The following is a 22,432-nucleotide window of genomic DNA, read 5'->3' as shown; positions in this document are numbered from 1 at the left end:
CATTTTTTTTAAATTAATTAATAAGAAAAAATAAAAAAAAAACTGCTCACATTTTTTCACCATGTTTAGTGATTAGAAAAACGCAAATATTCGAAAATTGCTTTTGTTATTTTGGGAAATACGTTTCTGAGCAAAAAGTATGTAAAATAATAAATTAAGCATTTTATTTTTGACGCCCTTACTGATTTTATAAAATTTAAAAAGTTCAACATTTATTAAAGTAATTGACGTAATGAATAATAACCAATATTTATTTTTTAGTCAAATAATATTTTAAAGGCAATTAATTATTTTTTTGCACTAATTGATTAAGATAAAAAATATCAGTAAGAACTGAGAATAAGATTCCGAATATATTCCAATATTCAAATACTCAATATTTGTATAATCAAAAACCATGAATAATTGTAATTGCATTTCATTTTCGGTGTAGCGTCTACTCAATGAAGCACATTTTAAAGTTGCTAAGGGATGGTGTCGAAACAAAAACAAAATATGAGAGTCGCGATCGCGTCCCTTATTCTTGGATGTCAAAGCTTGAGTCTCTTTTTGTACGAGCCATCTAGCTTCTAAAGGAGCTCGCCATACATGTTTTTGTTTTAATAAATAAAAATGTTTAATTGTATAATTATTGTTTCTATATTGGCCACCATGACTATTCAGATTTTGATCAAAAATATAAATATATTCCTGCAGCGTTATTTATTCGTGTGCGTTATACAAATATACTAAAACTTAAAGCTTAGAAGACTGCACTAAAATGTTTAAGGTCACATAAAAAAATCACTGTCATTTTTTTGTGGTATTAAATGTATCAGAAAGATGAATTAAAAAAGTAATTATATCTTATTTACAAAAAGAAAAAATGTTTATAATTGAAGAGATTGTGAAGAGATAAGAGTAGCCATTGTACACCTATTATCAAGGAATAATGATCTCGTATATAATATAAAATATCAAGATTGAATGTATTTAGAAATAAAAATATTATTCCGCGAACTTGCCTACCGCTCCACGTAATTTTATTTTTAAAAAATATAAAATAATTACTTTTATAAAATAAAATTCATGAGGCGAGAGCGAATTAGCCAGAGGTGGTTTGGGTCTGATCCGCGGCTTATATAGCAAATATTATAATAAATATTAAGAAATAATTATCGAAATATATTAAAAAACACTCAGCTTGAAATTTGTATTTCATAATATTATAATATTTTTGTAATAATCTGCATCTTAGTCTTTCAATAGAAATATTACCCAAAAACCAGAGAAAGCAATATCTTTTCCGATCTCACCTCTAAACGAGCGTCGCTTATTAATACAAGCATTTAAACTAGAACTGCTGCTTATACTAGATTCGCAATTACTCCCCTAATGAGGCCCTGGCCGCGCAAAAGAGATTTTGCCACTTGGCTGCTGCGCTAACCTCTTCTGCCAGATCGTAAAAAAACTGCACTGCAACTTTGATTACGTGCGCTATTTTTTGCGAAATTACTCAGAATTATCATAGCGTTGCACTTTGCATGAGAGTTAAATATGGGGCACGAGCTATCACGACAGGGTTATCTAAGCAATAATAAATTTAGATAAAGCACCAGATTATATGATACTTTAAGCGCTGTTACGTGCATATAAAGTACAGATAAATCGACAACTTTGAAACCTTTAAACAAAATGCCCAACGCGTAAGCTTTAATTTAACTCATTAATATGTAAGATGCTTCAACGATATGCTAATATTCTCGCTAATACTAAAGCAGAGACTAGTTGTATTCTTGAATTTTAAGCTAGAACCCATTCCGTGAATTTTGTAGTTTTATTAAAGTGTATTTAAATGACACTGTACAGTACGAATTCTGCTTCAAATATAAAATAACTCATTGCCCTCACACTTTAAACAACTTCGATCAGTTTTTTATCTATATTTTCACTGTTTTTAAATATAAAACACAGATTGTTTTATAATTGTAATGATATATAGATTCTACTTTTGTAGTCAGTTTTTTAGCTAGTTTGATAATAGTTATTTTTAATATTTTATTTTATTTTTAATTGCAAGTGGATCGAAATAACTCTTAAAAGACCAAGGAAAGCAGTCGCTTTTCTGTGATTGTCCAACGATATTCAGCTAAAATCTAAGAGTTCAACCCCACCTTCGATACGACTTACGAGAAAATATTGACGCCCCAGCTCAGAAAATAAATACGATGAGAAACAATAATCTAAGTATTTTAAGCGATTTATATACAAAAAAATTACTTAAAAATCTATAATTTCAATTTTACAATTTGTATTAAATATTGTTGAAACAATAAAAAATAAATTCGCATAGCAACAACAAATTTATTTTTATACACATGTTACAAATTAATTAAATTGTATGTTATTAATATTTTACACGCGTTGCTTATTAATAAATAATAATACACGTGTATCGTATTAAATATTTAGTATAAGTATGGAGCGATTAAAATAAATAAAGGTCATTAACCAGTCGTCACAACGACACACCGTCGTATTTATGCTGGAGCATCACTTATACCTGGTTTACACCACGACAGCGCCCCCTTGGAGGGTGGGCGCTAAAATATGATTTACCTATATATTATTACAATTAAAAAAATATTAATATTATTTTAAAATTATGAAAAAATTCTAGATGATAGTTATTTTTTATATCAATTGAGATATTTTATTTTATGCAAAAATATACAAAATGCATTACAAATAAATATAATACGGAAAATGTTTAAGACATTAAAACTAAACTTTAACGGAAAATGTTTTATCGCTTTTATAGAAAACTACTGTAAAATACATAAGTATTAAAAAAAACCGTTTGCCTTTTCGACATATAAAAATTCGTAAACATTTTATCTTGTGTTTATTTTATTATTAAATAAAGTTCTAAAATATTGCAAACCAATTGGTCTTCTGTTACTACTGGGATTGACCTAATTGATACATTACAATAAAATTAAAAAAATACATTTGTCACTTAATTGCCCATTATATTTACCTTAGACTTGAAACAGACCGGTTTCAAGTGGCTGTTAAAGTATTCCAACCATCACAAAAGTATTATTACTTCTATTTAAATATGCAAAGTGTCGACGCGTGCAAATAGTGGTGCCTCGTGACATAAATTAATATTTAATTTTCGAACCGACCAACATATTTCTCGCATTTTATTGTCTCTATAAAAAAAACTAGCTGCATAAAATAAATTATACGCATATAATATATAAAAAATGCATATAAATAAAGCAGTCGAAAATTCGCGAAACCTCCGTTTGCAGACTCGATGCAACAGAAATAAAATTTTATCACGGCCGTAAAAAGTTGTGGTCGTGTTTTTAGGTTTTAAAACACGCCGGGGTGGCAATAAAGGGAATTTTAAGGATCCGACATCTGGACCGGTCGTAAAGAGGGAAAATTTTGAGTTTTGGCGAACTGTTTTTATTTTTTTGGTGCTTGTCAGAATAATAAGTATGCATTAAATCGCTTGTATGCATCTGATGCGATTATAATCGCTAGATAGCATCAGAAATATAGCTAACGTTTGTAACGTGTGTATTGCGTGACTTATACAAACGTACATAAACATATATCTACGTAAAAACCCTTTGATATTAATATTTTGAGAGTGATCGCTTTACTTTGCTTATCGGTTTTTCAAAAAAAAAATGTTTGGATTCAGGATATGATTGAAATACGTATTGTAAACAGTACGTAATATTTTAAACATACGTGTATATACGTAGGTAAACACAATCTAAATAATCGATGACAGCTTTTGTGAAAAACATACATATGTATATTCCTTGTGACGAAGTTGACCATAAAATTATCAGAAAGCTCGTTGCTAAAATTAATCTATAGATACTTGGCCACCAGACTTGCATTATATCATATTTTTTTTAAATTACACATTTCACGTAAAAAATTCTTGCTAGATAAATAGTAGACAATAACAAATAGTGCTTCCACCTAAAATCATCGTATTGGTCAGACGATCGAGAGTAGAAGGATCAAAGAAAGGACTTCCATCAGGAATATCATTTAGAACTTAAGACTTAAAATTCAACATAAACGACTTAGAGACTACGTGTTGTAGAAATACGATTAAAAGATTGGAATGGTTGGATATTCAAGAAGAGAGTTTTAGTCTAAGTATATAAGTTATAAAATAATATGTTACCAGAGAATTGTATTAAGAAATAAAGATGTACATAGATTTAATACTAGATAGGTATAAGAAAACGAGTACGGCCGGAGGTGAAAAAATAAAAATATAGTGGTTTTCCTCAATGGAATAAAAAATCATCTTCATGCATTTAGAAATATATTTTAATAATTAGGTATTTTTTTAAAAGCACTAGCTGTCGGTACCTCACTATCGAGAGGTACCGAAGCTAGCGAGTGTGCGACTACCGGACCCTCATTTGCATGATTTGAATAAATACGTATAGTGTATAAACCATTAGATTTATTAAACAAATAAATAAATAAAATTCTACAATATTTAAAATAAAATAAACTAAACCTAAAAGTGCAAAATCAATATTTAATTTTAAAACTTTCATGAGGTTAATTTATTTTAAGTTCTGTGTTTAAATAGCAAATGGACGTTTTGCAACTGTCAAATTGAGTTTCATATACATTTTAGAGCAGCATATAATTTTTTGCTAGTACAAATATATATCTACCGGTGAAAATGTATAAAAAATTATATACAAAATTATACGTGAATTTCCAAAATTTATGTCTGTAATAATATGTTGTTACTCATAATTAACTGGTAAGATTATTTGATTTGATTGACTTATGAATGTATTTAGTGTAAATTTATATATGATTATAACCACGTTTTTTCCTTTTATTAAAACGGCGCTAAACGTGTTATTTACTGCCATAAAATTAAATATAAAATACGCATGACAAATAAAAATAATATACATCACGAATGTCGATTTTGCCCTCGCGTGCCGCAACTGCGTTCCGCGCACAGAAAAAAATATGAAACAAGCGTCACGTGAGATGAAACGTCAAATTGTATCGATAAAATATGATATTGGTTATATTTAAATTGATAACACATTTGGTATTAACCCTATAACCCTATTACAAAAATAAATAAAATACTGGATGAAGATTTAGGAAGAACAAGGTTTTTTTCAGATTGAAATGTTTTATAAATGGTAAAATACTTTTTTTTGTTGTTCTTAAAAGCTATACTAATAATATTTCAAAATTATTAAATAGCAAACGTTTTTAATTGCCGAACTTTTTTTACTACAGTTTTTAGACATTTTTTTTAGTGCACTTAAATAAATATAGAGTGGGTACAGTCTACATCGACCTGAATTTCGCTTTCAAAAGACACAAAAAGTTAGTGACTGTGGAACGACGAGGACGAAATCCGGGTTGTTGGTCTACTAGCGCTTGTTGATTATATGTGAAAAATTATATTTCCGATACACTATATATCACACTTTTTGTGAATCAGAGTGCCTTTAAAGGGCCTTTGCAGGGTGAAAAATTGAAAATAGATGCAATAAGATTAACCTGCAGCACTTAAATATAAAGTTTGTGGAACTATGTGATTTGATCTTCACAACAAATAGTTGGAGCTCAGATGTACTGCAAAAACTCGAGCATATTTGAGAATTAAATACGCCAAGGTGCAGAAAGAAATGTTTTAATAATAAAAATAACAGCATGAATCAGACTCCAACATAACTGACAATTGCTGATGGCATACATTAGCAGAAGTAAATAATTACAAACCAACTTTCAACTATATGAAATTCGTAGAAAGCATATTAGCTTGATATTACACATACTACGTTTGCGAGACGTAAACTTATAAAAAAGTCTCACGCGATATAAGGCGATGTCGAGCATAGTCTGATCAATAAAAATAATATTTTACCTGTCCGTCCCTGTTAGCGTCAGCTCGCTGTCTGAGTCCGTCCCAGATCTTGATCATAGTCTCGTGGGTCTCCGTGTACTTGGGGTTGTTAGGAGTCCATCCACGCAGGGTGCAGATTTTCTGAAACGTTGCCAAATTTTAATTTCGAGAACCGAAAGATTAAACTCATTGTTGTGACTTGGCTTTGAATAAAGTCGTCAAAAACTAGCAGACAGCACTTTTAATTAAAATGTTCTCTATGTTGTGCTTAGTATGTCCAAAGGAGACTTATTGCCCGTTTTATAAATACGTCTAGTTTTGCGACGATTCGCAATTACAAAGTTCATGCTAGAGGTTTTTATTAACAAGGTAACATAGAAGATTTGAGAAATTAAATATAATATCATATATTTGTAGCTAATATATCCCTTCACATATCTGAACTATGTATAAGTTTATTAAAAATAATATATTATACAATAACCAATTTAACGTAGATTAAAATGTATGACATATTTCGATTCTGCATATATGTTATATCTGCATTAAAACTGATAAGTAGCATTACAATAATAAGTCAAGAATAATCAAAATTGATTTCTCTAAATTAGTTCACCTAACAGACTGACTTTAAATAAATTAAAATTAAATTCGGATTTAATTTTTTTTAAACCATAACTACCATTATTTTATTGTAAATATTTATTGTCTGTATTATAAAAATATATAATATATACTTAATTGAATTAATAAATATGTTACTATAAATCAATTTCATTATCAACCATTAAATAATATTTATTATTTTTTAGTTGAATCGGTCTTTTGTCTGTACATTCTGTTTTATAGCGCTGTAAAAAACATTTGACTGACACTTAACTTGAGAGATGATAACGCGACGAAAGTACAAGATTATGTTTCGAGTATGGATATTAACTTGCAGTGTCTGAGATTGCAAGTCTACCAGGTATAAACTCGAATTTTATATAGCTATATTGCGGTTTCTATAGGCTTATATACATACTATGTATCGTTCAGATAAAAATGGTTTGAAAAGTAGACTGTGTCGCGAAACAAACCGCAGCTACTGATTTAGGGATGGCAGGATCGTTTGTTAAACTGTAAACTACACCTGTTTTTCGGTTCCATTTTCTCCAAGAGATTAAACTCGTAACTGTGAAATGCAGAAATAATAAAATTTAAAGTTACCTCTATAGCGAGCTCGAAGTCTTTTTTCTCGATGGTGCCACTTTGGTTGACGTCTAAAATAATAAAAAAAAAAAGTAATTATTAATTAATTAAATAATTTTATTTAGTATGTTTTCTAATACTTATAAAATATAGTCCAAATTATTTTAAGCAATTATGTAGTATTTCTTAAATCGTTTTTTACCAGGACAAAATTGTTAAAGGGACTAAATTTTCTCATAAATCCTTTTGAATATTGAATCAAAGTGAACCTTTGACCTAAAATACTCCCCCTTTGCAATGTAAAGCGCGAAAATTGCCTCATTACATCTTGCGGCCTGTCTGACCTTATTGATAAATGATTGTAATCTTACACTTTTTGCCTATAATCCGGTGTATACGAAAGATAAATGAAAGATTTTTTTTCAGGTAAAAGTTACCCGAGTAAACACCTGCGTCTCGTTCCATCTTTTCTGATGTATTATATAAGATCATGAAGCGTTTAATATAACAACAAAGCGTCTTCTCACGCGAACAATGATTCAAAATTATAGGCAAAGAAAGCATACGGCAATTTACTGATTTTACAGAAAAAATAAGCGAAAAAAATTCCAAAATGGCTAAATATATCTTTCAAAGAAAGTTTCATTTTGTGAAAAAATTAAATTATTCGATAATAAATATAATACTCACCAAAGAATACGTTGAAAACGTACAGCAGCTTCTTTTTGCGGAACTCGGAAATTGGCATTTTGATTTGTGATCTGAAAAGAGATAAATATACAATGTTACATTGTTCGAGCTTTCGTTTGAATGATAATAATAAGCGTTTAAACTGTATAGAAAATAAACATATTAATATCAAATTTATAGTAGTACAAATATTATGCTTTGCTTTATATAATATATATTTTTAATATTGGTCCATTTAAAACATATAAGCAAAAATAATTTTAGCTGCAGCATTTAAACCATTTTCTCTAGAACAAATTAAACTAGAAAAATCTGTATAAGATTATTTTTTTTAATAGCTATTTTTATATCTTGACTATGGAGGTTTTAACCACCTGCACAGTATATTATAATTTAGAGGTCATTCTAACGACTATTTCGAACAAACGAGATGAGAAATAAATATGTCTAGAAAGTATTTCAAACAACAATGGAAGAATGATCTTATGACCAAACAATCAATGTTAATAATTAAAAATATCATACGGACCACCTTATAGAGCATTTGTCCCAAAACAATAATCACCCATAAGTACCGCAAAAAAACTATTTTTGTAATAACGCATAGCACTATTGTTCTTCTACCTTTGGTTACCGATAGCCAAGTGGCCATCTAGCGTGAAAACGTATAGTGGGTGTGGCAAAAAAGCGATGCAATTGGCTCGCAAACATCCTTGTCTGCGATTCGCCAGAGCTGTCCTGATCTAGTATTATAAAAGTGTGGCACTTGATCACAAAGGAGAGACACATCGACAAGAGAGGTATCAGAATATCATTCATAAAGTATCAAAAGAACACCAAAATGACATCTGACAATAATACAACTCGAAACACCAACAAAGTCTCTCAGACTTCTAAGATCTGCCTTTCTCTACGTATGTACATATGTGATAATTTATACATGTTTGAAAAATAAACTGTTACCAGGTTTTTCAGCGTCTACTTCACTAAAATATATTTTATTTTATGTCTGTTTATAGAACTCTTAAAAGCCTATAATATTAATTGATTTATTTGTATCTTTTGAAATTTCTAAGAACGATTATGTTTTTCAGTTTCAAATCACTTGAAAAAAATATGTTGACAAAGCCGTGCATATCTCTATTAAACAATTGCATTTAAATAGGAAAATATTTTAGAAAAAAAATTTTAGGTCGATTTTCCCTTAGCTATGGTAAAATAAAATTATTAGTGGGCAGATTAATCGTCAATCACACAGGAAGCTCAGATCCTGGAATTGAATTTATTGGGAAAAAAAGACAATTTATTTAAGATTCTAAAAGCAGTGTTGTTCACAAAACCAAATCACATTGTTAAATTGGAAAATGTTTTTGATAGTGATACATAATATTAGCTGCGGTACCTCGCGGTAGTGAGGGACTGACAGTATTGTATAATTACTTAATAAATACGAAACATAATAAAATATTCGTTAGAAAAATATTACTGTAGGAGGTCCACCCAGTCATTCAAACGATAATTTTGAACTTACGAAAAGGAAATAGCAACGCGTTTTGACAAAAGGCTTATAACAATAAGAGAATATTCAATACCACAATTGCAACAATTCCGGTAATAAATACCATAAATATTAGACATTTCACCTCACGGTCAGCCACCACCCGTTAACCGCTTGCTAAGAAACATAAAAATGATAATTTTGTGCGTTAGGGTGCAACAGACAATACGTCTACCGGCGTAAATACTGCAATTGTCATCTTACATTTGCATTAACGATTTATAAAGGTGCCCTTGTAGCTATACTTCAAGGCGTGAATATAAATTGTTGTTTAAATATGTAAGCGATGCAATTGACCAACCAATTTTTGTATCTATGATTCGCCAGAGACGACTCAAATCAAAAGTATCAAAGATCTGACGATTTGTCACATCAGCAGACGCCAGACGTAAAGCCAGAACATGTCCGTAATAAATCATTTTATTCAGAATTTTATTCCTGAACAGTGATTGTCAACCGGTGGCCCGTATACCGCTGATAGTCTACAAGAGAATTTTAGTGGTCCGCGGAGAAAATATATTTTATATAAATATATTTACAATTTTCGTTCTAAATAAAGTGTTTTATTATCTTTTTATTCAACTTTTTTACTTTTTTTGTCGTATTAAATAGCATTTTCATTCAATAATAGACCCATATCAATAGTGTTAGCGATATACTGACGAAGAGCGTCAATATATCATTTATCATTGTTTAATGCCATCTAGTGCAGACCGTACGTGACAATAGCCGGAATAAAATAAAAGCATTACAATAGCTATTCAAGTATTTCTGTAATTGTTCTTATAATACGAAAAATAACTACACTTTTAATACAAAACAATTAGTCGAAAATTTGTCAGATCTCACACTTGTTAGAAATATGTATTTAAAGATCGTTCCAACCCTGTTTAGATGAAAGCTAACAACCTGTGTAAATACTAACTCAACAGTCATAAAAGTTCAGTAAGAAAACAAACTAATCGAATAACACTCCTATCGTCGTAATTGATTGTGGGAGCAATAGTGTAGTGGTCTGCGAAATACAAAATTTTCAGTCAAGTGGTCTGTAAGAGTGTCAAAAAACATATCCGTATACAAATGTATTGATTTTTACAATTTTAAAACCGTAACTGCAGTGATTCTATAATTATCTGTGCTATTAATGTTTTTTTCGCAAAAATAGATTTACAACGATTTTCTCCTTTGCTAATTGACTGAATTAGTAACAGCGATAACGTCAATCGACGCAATAATGTCGACTTTTTTATTTTACCCCAAATTTGTATCCACACTCACGAAACATGGCACACACTGCGTAATTATGGTCGCATTTACCTTAGATCGATACAAACGCGATTCACGCAGAGTGACCAAACAGCGAAATGAACAAACACTAAAAATTGCAAATAAATCCTTCATATTAATTTACAAAGCAACAAAGAGCTTTAAAAATAAACTTGAAGCTCAACAGGTCCGATTGTTGAATGTATCGTGATTTGGCGAATTATTATGCAGAGGTCGGTGTCGTTGCTTTGTGTAGCTTTTTTTTTGACATTTGATTTATTGAAGCAATTTTTTTCGGCGGGAGCAAATTCGAAAGAAGCGTATTCAACGAAGGGTTGCGCATTTGAAATTGAAATCGTATGCAAACGTGTCGCTTAATCAAATCTGCAATTTGGTTAAAATTTCAAAAACTTTGTTTTGAAACTCATGAATCATGTATTCGGCTCGGATGAATGAATCGGATTTTACGAGCGGATAATACGAGCAACGTCTGATTGACGGCATTGTTTCGCCAAACGCGAATCGTCACGACATATCAACCCCTAAATATGCTAATTCAACATATTCGTTTGGCTGACGAGTCTTTTGTTTGACGAATGTATGATTGATGTTATCGCGGTGGTATTGAATTCTATTTTAAATTTCAAATCATGTTCTCGTACGCATATAATACAATTTCCGCTGTATAAAAATCGAAAGTTCTCAAGGAGAAAAAGTCAGTAAAAAATGGTTTTCTCCAAAACGTGAGTGGTATTAAGTGGGAGCGACAGCTGGTGAATATGAAGGGTGTGATAAATTTAACAAAAAAAAGTTTTTTGTTATTTATAATAAGATTATGAATTTCCTTTGCGAAAAGGACTGTGAGAATTTTTATTCATTTTAAAATAATTTTATGATCATATGCTTCAACACAATGTTTTTTCACAAAAATAATTGTCAAGTCTAAGTAGTGTTTCTTTTCAAGAAATTCTCAAAAAAATGACAGACGTTAGTCAAATGCTTCATAACAGGATTAAAACAATCGACAGCTACTAAGTAAATCAAAGTCCGTAAAGCAGTGATTTATATTTTTTTTATAAACTATTATTGCGCTTTAATCAGTGGATGTTACTCTGCAAAACCTAGTTAAATTTTATTTTAATTATTCATTAATAATATTCAACTTTGAGATTGGGAAAATCTAGGAAAACCTAATCTGTGATGATCGATTGGAATTATATTTATGTAAAATCACTAATTTATTATCTCACTCATAATGAATTAAAAAAAATACTAGGCTCTATATAGGATTTGAATCTAGATCTTTTATGTATTAGTATTAATGCTTTTCGAGAAAAATTGAAAATCAAGGAATTTTTATTTCTTTGGTCTTACAACCACTGCATAAGAAAAGGTAGGTCCGTGCCAGATATTTAAAAATATTCATAATTTCTTTGAAACTATAATATAAAATAGAGTTCGGAAGTAATTAAATGGCAATTTTTTTACATTTTCTCAACTACTTTAATTGGCCTTATCTCTGCTTTGGCAATCTAAAAACTAAATTTATATTCTGATAATAAAAAACCGCTCAGCGTGGAAGTCAACAGATTACAAAAATATATGGGGACTTCGGACTGAAAATTTCATAAAAAATAACAAGTATGGCTGATTTCACTTTAAATGGTACGTGCTTACGATATTTTACATTTTTAAATATCTAAAATAATACACAGTATTATTATAAGCACATAATATATATTAAATATGTTTTTTTATCAAAATTTTTCGAAAAATATAATACATTATATGGGGGCTTTTCATAGTCAGAGAAAATCGGGAAGAAAAAATGAAAATTATTGTATAAAATAATTATTTTACATCTTTATGCTCTACAATGATTAACTGTAACTACAAACCTTCTTAATATAAAAATGAGATAGAATGTAGAAAGTCGAATAAAATATATAACGATTTATTTTTGAAATAAATAAAGTCATACAAACAGATGATAAATTTGCTTATGATTTTTTCACAAAGTATGATCTTTGCATCGCATTGTTTAGGTCGATTTTACGCTAAACCTTTTTTCCCTTAGCTAGGGTAAAATAAAACTATTAGTGGGTAGATTAAAATCGGTTTGCTGATTAATCAATTAGAATAAACGTTACTTAGAAGGTTAAGCCGTTAAATAACCAAGAATGCCTCAAATAAATTCGTTGCTTTTATAGTGGCGAACAATGGGTATGTTTCGATAGCGTGCGATCAAGCGCCATTTTACAGCCGTAGTGGAAAAAGGCTGAAACACTAAAAGGCAGCGCCTTAATTAATTTCCAGCCGTTTGAATTATTAATCGTGGGGCCATTTATCGTCGACGGATAGTTTTTCCTTTTTTGCAGACTCTTAGCGACGGAGGGGATAATGAAATGAATTTCATGAGAGATCCGGTCGTGTGAAGCGTCCGGACCTAAGTGCCCTGTTCCTCCTGAATAGATTCAGCCCGAGGGCTAATTCCGGTAAATAAGGCGAGAACATAGTCGAGGAGGATCCGAGACTAAAAACAATTTGCAACTTGCAAAGGCGGATTATGCCTTTGCCGACGGTAATCAATGGTAAAGCGAGAGAAAACTCCACTCGGTAAAAAGTTACACGAGAATGTAGGAAAAATATATTTCGCAAAAGAACGAGGGGTTTTTGATCAAATATAATCGAACCGATGCGAGTAAATAAAATTAAAAACTCAAATACATTTTTGTTGTATTACATTATTAAATTTAAGACTATTTTTTTAGGTAGCAACTAATATAAAAGTAAAAGAGGAGCCATTCTTTTTTTCGTAATATATTATTTTATATTAATGTGGCTATAAGACAAGAAAAGACCGAGTAAACAGTACAACAAAACCAAATAAGATCTGCTGATTCATCATGATAATGCACCAACTCACACCTCAGCATTCGTAATGAATCTTTGCGCCTTTTGTTTTACTCCCCTAATTTTCTAGATCTAGCCAGAGCCATTTATTCTGCTCTAAGTAAACAAATATTCGTCCGAAATAAAATTCAATGAAGGGGAGATATATTAGTTTCGTACAATGGTAAAATAAACTATCTTTTTTAGACAGTATTAAGGTTTTTTCTTCTGAACCTTACTTCCGAATAATCTCATACAAATTTGTAATTTGTATAAAGTAGTAATGCAATTGAAAACATTAATTTTTTCGTGATGTTTAAGCGCGCTTATGCTTAAGTTATGAAGCAATATTCAGCGACAATTATTTTTAGTTTCCTAGTTGCACTACTATACTTTTTAAGTCAATAATTGCTTATTATATAAATATAGTATTAATAATAATACTATACAATAATCAAACATGTAAGATTCGTTCAGAGTGCAACTCGATTGTTCTTGATAAAAAATCATTTCCAAAACCAAGATTATTTATAGATGTCGACAATCGCACATGATCCTCAGATCCAAGGATTAAATTTATTGTCAAAAATTACAACTTATTTGGGATTTTCAAAGCTGTGTTATATTAAAATTCGCATTCACGTCGTTAAATTGGTAATTTTTTTTGATATTAATGAGAATATTGTATAATTACTTAATATTATATTAGCTGCAGTACCTCACGATAGTGAGGGGCCGACAGTTAATATTGTATTTTTACTTAATAAGTACGAAACATTATAAAAATATAAGCGCGAAGGGCAATTTTGAACATATGAAAAGGGAATAGCAATGCGTTTTGACAAAAGGTCTAATAACAATGAGAGAATACCCAATACCACTAATACAAAAATACCACAATTATTAGAGATTTCAACTCCCGGTCCAAATAAATTTCGGTATACTGAAAATTCGTTATATTGAATGTAAGGGAGATGATATATTTTTATTTTATTTTTAATTACCATATTACTACAACATCAAAATAACTTCATATAAGGTTGACAGATCGTTTTTTGTCCATTTTTAAGGAGCTGTATGTAACAACAAAATTTGTGAAAAAAATGTTTTATAAAAAAATTTTGAGGGTCAGCGAAACACCTGTAGTGTCGCTTTTGAACGCAATTGGCACACGCCAAGTCAAGGAAGAACTGAATTCAGAGAAATATTGTGTTAAGTTGTAAATAAGCTAAGCATATTTTAAAAAATATTTGTTTTAGAATTTCATGATTTTTATACATATTTTGATGTGTTTTACAATTTGAATAGATAAAATCAATTGCGTTGTTCGTTTTTAAGTGCGCCAATACCCGGGATTCCCCACCGTCAGATTTGCTCACATGACACTTTCGTCATCTGTCATGCGCGCGCCGGGATACAGCTTAGTGTGATTAAATAAACAGTGAAATATATTATAATCACAGCATTTTTGTGACAAAGTGTTAGTTGAAGAATATTTAAAATGGCTTAGCACTTGGAATTATAAACAATATAAAAAAAAGTTTAAATTATGAGTGTGCCAGAAAGTGTTTGGTTATATGAATAATATATCACGGTTATTCTAACAAAATTACTATTGACTTTCTAGGATCTAATATTAAAAGACAAACAGCAGTGATTTGGCAATTAAAGATATACATGCCACATTACAATGGTAGTAATAATGAAAAATCGCATTTTACCAACTATATAATATCGTTTACAGTTAATTTTCAGAAGCAATGATAGCTTTAATAAGATTTACGTATGGCAAACAATTAATCTATGACATATTTCGACAATTTTGAAGAAGATGAAGAGATGCCAATCTACGTGTTTAATCCTCTACAGTATCTTCCGTCAATTTTATTCTTTAGTTGTTATTTGAATTTAATTTATGGATTATTTTAGTAATAATAATGTGTTCAATGCTTAACTCTTGATAAAGGTCTTATTGTTTTTAATTATTTTTCAGAAACAATGATGGAACAATTTGATGACTTATATGGCTACAACGTAGAATTGGTATATATAAACAAAGAGTGAACCTTCTCATGTTGAGAGCAAATCTTTTTATAAAGAACATACTACATAAGTTTGATGTAACTGAATATCTTGAATTTGGCTATTCCGAAAGAGGAATGATGGCACAGAACAAAAATTAAATAAAAACCATGACGTATATATATTTTGCCACATCGGAATTAAAATTAACCCACTCTTAGATATTTTGGCTATCGATTATTCCAGGCATGCAATCACATATTTATGATCATTGTTAAATGTCGTTTATTAGATAACATTCAAGAAACTACACATTTATAAGCTGTCCGTTAGCTAATATATATAGCGTTCCCACTGGTACAGCGCCGATTTTATCGACATTAACTTTCAATTCTCATACATACTAAGGATATATTACACGTTCAAGTTTAAAAAGTATCTCGTAAATCTAACGTATATGTGCATTAAATCGGAAGCAATGATAATGTTTATATAATATAAAAGGAAAAACTCACTTTTCGGCCTCGGAGCCCGTCGTCGGGAATTCAAAATTTGAAGATTTCATTACGAAGATTGTTTTATGATTGTTTATCTAGCTTAATCAATTAATCCTCAACACATTATGTATATATTTAATTTTAATAGTTATAGCACACCTGGGTAATTAGCAATCCAAATATTTATATTCAGTCAAATGACGAATTAATGAAAATTATTGTCGCGTAACAAAATTTTGTTATTAAATAATAAATATTTAAAACTGTTGTCATGGTACTGTCGACCATTTTGTTTTATATTTGAATGCTTATTTTTTATTGGTCGAAACAACAGAACGCATTACCGGCGGTTTGAAAATCAATCGGAGCAAATTTAATTTTTATTATTTTAATTGAATATATTTCCTTTGTTTACGTGTATTAATATACACCGTTCATACAAAGCTATACAATTTAGAGTATAGCAAAGTAGAATATTGAGCATATAATGTTTTTTTTAAAGTGTGCGCGTCCGGAAGCGGAAGCGAAAGCGACGGCTTAGAACAATTATATATAAGAAGACTAGAAGGCATCAACGTATGATTTGATTAGTTAAATATTTTTTTTTTCAATCCTTTGAGCTACGAAACATATTATTCAGTATAATAATTGCAACTAAAGTCTATATTTCCAATTACATTACAAAATGGGAATGTCAGAATTTTTAATTATAGAGCATAGTTCTACTTATAAAATACAGCTTTTATAAAAAAAAATGATGCACATAGTAAGCGGTGAAAGAACATACAAATAAATTTTTAAAGCTCTAATAAATATTTTACACAAACCTAATGTAACAAAATGGTCTTTTTCAGCGACTGTTTGGTTCATTACAAAATTTAGATGTTGATTGCATCGTCTTTTTATGTTTTTCAAAATGTAATTTTAAATCATTGTTCAACAAAATATCTACAAAAATATTAAACATGAATGTTTAATATTTTTTCTTGAAAATTTAAAAATCTTAGGAGTTACAAAATACCATGAAATATTGCTCTAATTTTTTAGTTTGCCTACATTAAACTTATTAAATAAGTATCCTACTTATCATAACGCGCCAAAGAATATAAGATATGATAATATATGTAGACAAAAACAAAAATTCTACTTCCAATCCAAATTAGCTGCATTATTAAAAGGTTCAGGGATCATAAAGAACACGTAAATCACATAATCACTTCGCTTCTGACTAAGAATAAAGAGAGTTCAGTCGAAATGAGCTACGCCAAATCGACCGAGACGACTCCTAGAAGTCCGAGAGAAGCAGCCGCTTTCACATTCACGTCTGATCGATACGGTTTGGTGTTTACAACGAGTGTATCAGTGAGGATTTTATATGTAAATTTAATATATTTATGGACCATAAAAATGTGATTTTAATAGATTTTAAATTTATAAAATATATTTAGCATTAGATTCACTCATATTGTATATTTTTGTCTTATATTACATTAAATTGTAAATATTCTATGACGTTTATTTGTAATTTAAAAGCAAAAGAGCAAAACCAACGAATGATTAATTACACTTTTATAGCGCACACGCGCGTGGAAATAATACGTTTATTATTTTGCTATGGATTGCTATTTTAAATGTATTAAAATTATCTGCATGTATAAATCAATATATTATTAATCAATCGCTAATATATTTATTATTATTTGCTAATAAGTTTATGCAAAGCATCGTGAATGTAGTATTTGTGAGACTTAATTAGCTTAAAACCGTCGGCGCTGTAAGGACGTACCTACCCTCGTGTAGCTACTAATTTCTGATTCTACTTCTTGCCTGTCTGGTTTGCCTCACAAGTATTTTTGTATGCATAGCTTATACCATCGTTAACCGCATAGTTTATATACCAAATAATTAGTTTTTGTTAGTATATAGTGTGATGGTAAAATAAAAAAATAATTACCCCCTCAAAAACGGTCTCTTGGACTTTATGTACGCTAGAGTGTTCATTGTGGTGGCACACAGACAACCTGATAATGAAAGTTTAACAGTAATTATATTTTGAATTTATCCAATGGAAAGAGTTATGACGGGAGTTGTACACAAATGCAATTACTTACTGCTCCTTGTGCATATTAACCCGCGGTTAAATTGTGGAAAGCATTCGTATGCACCGAAGGGTGCAGCACTAAAGCAAAATTACTGCCCCTAAACGGTACACCACATTATCGCCACACTTAATTACCCACTTAAATTTGCAACACCACCACATTCTCTGTGTTAAAACGTTACTGCTACTTCCCGAAACAAATCTATTATTTTAAATGTATGCTTAATTTCATTTCATTCACATTTAAGAACTGTTTTAATTTTAGAGGAGAGAAGTATATATAAATAATCATAAAATAATACTTTTCACTTACAAACTGTAGCAGAAATTTAGAGAGATGATCGTTTGAAGTATTGTCTTAGAAATACCCAAGAAAATCTATTGATTTTTTCTAAAGTTTTCTTTGACATATGAGGCGAGCGTTGTCTTTGAGTAAAACTAGCTTTCTTTGATTTATTTGGATAGAGACACTTTTAAACGAATTAGCTGAGAAAAATATTTCTCTTTAGCAATTGTATGCCAAAAATTAAATCATAGCTCTTTATATCCAGCAAAATGTATTTGAGGTAGGAAATTGGGTTCGATTTGTGTGTTAATCTAAAGCATCCACTCTCCATCTGCAGTAACAACTAGATTAAATCTGTTCTAGAATCTTTCTTTTTTAGACAATTGTTAAGGTACTCATATACCGCAAATTGACATTTTTTCTCATTGTTTTAAATGTCTGAACTGATGTAGGTGATACGGTGAGTATTTATGTTAGCTCATGTACCCTAATTACACTGCTAACAACCCCTAAGAAACATCCGTCTTCAATGTCAAAATTCTCGGAACAAAATTTTAGAATTTCCTAATTGAATTGAAACACATCTCTGCCTATTGAATTAAATATGTTTTTAATTGCTTTTATCGCATCATAGAAAAGTTTAACTTCCAGATGCCATTGTTGATTTGGGGTTGAAAATATCGAAACAAAAAATAGCCCATTATTAAATAGGATCATTGATACAACTAGAACTAGAAGTAAAAAAAACACAAATAATAATGGAACAAACTAAATAAAATACAGTAATGATATTTTTCTGGAAAATTTTTTTTGTCGCGCGTTTTTGTACGAGGAAAATCTTACAATTTTAATGGGAAACTTCATATTTAAATTTTACAAAAAACAGACATTAGAAAGTAAATTTTCAGCTTTGAAACGAAATAACCATTTTCGGACGAAATCGTAATTTTTACGGTTAACCCTGAACTGACGTTGGGTGAAATGTGATGCTTTTCCACCAGGCCAATTTTGGCATTTGCCATCGTGTGGCAGGTTGACGGAACCTTTCCCGAAACTTTGTGACATATTCAAATGTAATAACCTTGCGGCGTTATGCTCTCTTGCGCTATTTCCTCGGAAAATGTCATGCACCTACATATAATATATGTACATACATATGTATGCGGACACAACACCCAGTCCTACACATAAACTACACCATAAATCAAGCGTACGTTTATTAAGAAATTTCCATTGTTGGACCGCGTTTTTCAATTTGTATTCAAATTTTTGTGTGTATGGAAAGTGTGCTATTTATTGCATTCGTGTGATTTTCTCTTGAATCTCATTAGGGGCGCTGAATGCGAAAGAAAAGCGCCTTGTACACGTTCAATATGGAATTTTATTTTAATGTTACTGCTGCCGTATATTTATAGTGTCAGTAAAAAAAATATAAAAATTGCTTTATAATTTTCCATTTTATCCAAAAAGAATAATGTGTAACCAAATAATTTAATTAATATAAAAAATGGTTATTTTTCACGAATAAATTTTATCAGAAGCTTATTAAAATGTCATTAATTCTATGAATCGACACTGTAAAATATGTTTTGTGGAAACACAATATATTTCATTTTAAATTTTAATATCATAAGCTGTCACATGAGTTAAAATGTTGACCAAAACGGAAACATGTTCAAAGAGTCGTTTAAAATTCAGTCGAGCTATTTGAAATATTTAACATCCCCCGAATTTACGGCCGTGTGCCTTCGGCAAAGTCTGAAACGTCGTTTTTCAGCATTAGTCGATTGTGTGCCATCGATTTGCTTTATTTCCTTTCGCTACTTTTCCCTTTGAGACTTTCATCTAAAGTCCGGAACATACGTATGAAATGCACCAAATACTTATCATATATATACTATGTCCGATTTAGCTATGTTAGCTATGAGCAAATACAGAGATGGCAGACTGTCCGAGTCTCGCTTTGTTTAGCTCCGTACACACAAACGTCCGCTGCATCCCTAACCAAACATCAAGTGCAATTTGTCGAATTGAATTCTCGTTTACCAAAAAATATACATATATATATATGTATGTCTACTGTAAAGACAATCAAAGTAGACTGAAAAGTTATTGGTGTACCGGAGAACAATAGAAGTGGAATGCGAGGTATTCTGCGTCGGAACAAAACAGATGTTTTAACGTCGCAGATTGTCGGAAGAAAACCGACATTTCTTGTAATGTTATTGCTGAAATTTAATATATCATGAAATGTAATGTTCGTACTAAAACATTCATAATGCATACATTAGTCAAATTTCAGCTTTAACGATGAAAGCCACTGATCCTTTTTATAAAAGGGGATTGAAAAGAGACCCTATTATATTATATTAAGAGTACATTTTAAGATACTTTACCCGTCGAAAAATTCTGATACATTATATTATACATATATATGCTATAGGCACATTACCAGTATTAAAAAATCAATAAAATTTATGTTAAAAAAATACGTAAATGGATTTGCATCTTATTTAATCCTGCTGAGAAAATAAATTTATTTCTCTTTCTATACAGTGTTTTACAAACTTTTTCCGGCCGCCTCAGACTAATTAAATTATACAATTTTGTGGAACATTAATGAATATTAATTTATCCACCTTACTTTTTGCAGATTCTTAAATTCAGATATATTACATAATTTATCCGATAAATTGATTCGTTCAAAAGCAAATCCTGTCATCCTGTTTTGCTTTCTTTTAAGGTTTCAATCCATTTTTTTTGTTTCGGAACAAATAAATAGACTAATGAGCAGATTTTTTAGAAACTTAATTTAAAAAAATGATTGGCGACTATTTAGCTAGCAAATATATATATATAAAAATATAATAGTATTTAAAAACGTAAACTAGTAAATACATATGCTCAAAAATATTTCAGTATTTATTGTAAATAGTAATATTAGATAGTTTACTCATAAGCAGTAATTACTATTTATTTGTAAACCATAATTTAGTCAACAAAAATTCAAGATTTCTCAATAAATATTTTTTTGTAATTCTAAATTTTTATTTTTATTTATTTTATTTTATTTTTTTAGATTAAATTAAGAAAACAAATTTTAAATTTATAAAACAAAAAAAAACCGTATACATACATAAATAGAACACTACAAAAAATTATAAAATATCAAAATTAAATGATACAAACTGGATCAGATCCTCGTAGCTAACATTAAATAAGTCAATATGTAATGCCAGCGTATTAAGGAGCCGGATGGCCACAGCTATAGGCGAGTCCACAAATGCGGACGTCCTAACCCTAACGTGCATAAAAAGAGGACGCGATCGTGATTCTCGAAAATGTTCCGGAACCCAAAACTGGAATTCCTCGAGAATAGCTGGATTGTCGACAGCACCTTTTAGTAATTTGAAAAAATGCTTAGCGACATACAATTCTGCGAGAACTCAGCGAATCGTATCCCAACGCTCCTAAAAGAAAGGCGCTGGGATATATGTACGGATAATAACCAAATGTCCTTTTGTAAAGCTATCTTAAATACCTTTTTCGAATTTATTCCACTAAAAGGGAATATTTGGCTATTCGAGGATTCAAGAATGCTACGAATTAAGGTGTCATAGAGGATGCGAATAACTGACGGATCGTCAAAGTGAAAGGCATTCCTCATAACAAAGCCGAGCATCTTTGAAGATTTATCACAGACGTCGTGTATGTGTAGAGAGAACCTCCATTTGCTCTCGAAAGTGATTCCGAGAACTTTAGTGGAAGTTTCTCTAGTCAAAATGTTACCACCGAGATGGTAGAAATAAGCTGATGGCAAATGGGATCGAGAAAATGACACAGTATGGCACTTTTCGACACTAAAGGGCAGACAAACAGCAGCATCTCCACAGAGAGTCTAAATAACTTTGTAGAGAGAAGGAGTCCACAACAGATCGAATGCATTTATATAATTTTAAATCATATGCGTACAGAAGAAAACCTGAATTTGTAATTGCTGTATTTATGCCATTAA

General features: G+C 30.3%; 1 protein-coding gene across 1 annotated transcript in view; it reads right to left on the bottom strand.

The window, feature by feature from the left end:
- Positions 1-22,432, bottom strand: part of Scp2 (Sarcoplasmic calcium-binding protein 2) — a 73,541-nt gene that overhangs the window by 13,431 nt on the left and 37,678 nt on the right. Inside the window, exons 2-4 of the mRNA XM_088203309.1 lie at positions 7,796-7,866; positions 7,124-7,176; positions 5,936-6,055 (exon numbers count right to left, since the gene is read on the bottom strand). Of these exons, the coding sequence (XP_088059435.1) occupies positions 5,936-6,055; positions 7,124-7,176; positions 7,796-7,853 (231 nt within the window). The 5' untranslated portion in view covers positions 7,854-7,866. The remainder of the gene's footprint in view (positions 1-5,935; positions 6,056-7,123; positions 7,177-7,795; positions 7,867-22,432) is intronic.

The sequence above is a fragment of the Plectrocnemia conspersa genome, unplaced genomic scaffold (genome assembly GCF_051122295.1).
Source record: "Plectrocnemia conspersa isolate PC_06_02 unplaced genomic scaffold, ASM5112229v1 ptg000014l, whole genome shotgun sequence".
Classification (NCBI taxonomy): domain Eukaryota; kingdom Metazoa; phylum Arthropoda; class Insecta; order Trichoptera; family Polycentropodidae; genus Plectrocnemia; species Plectrocnemia conspersa.
Note: the sequence above shows the minus strand (reverse complement) of the source record. Positions and strands in the feature narration are given on the sequence as shown.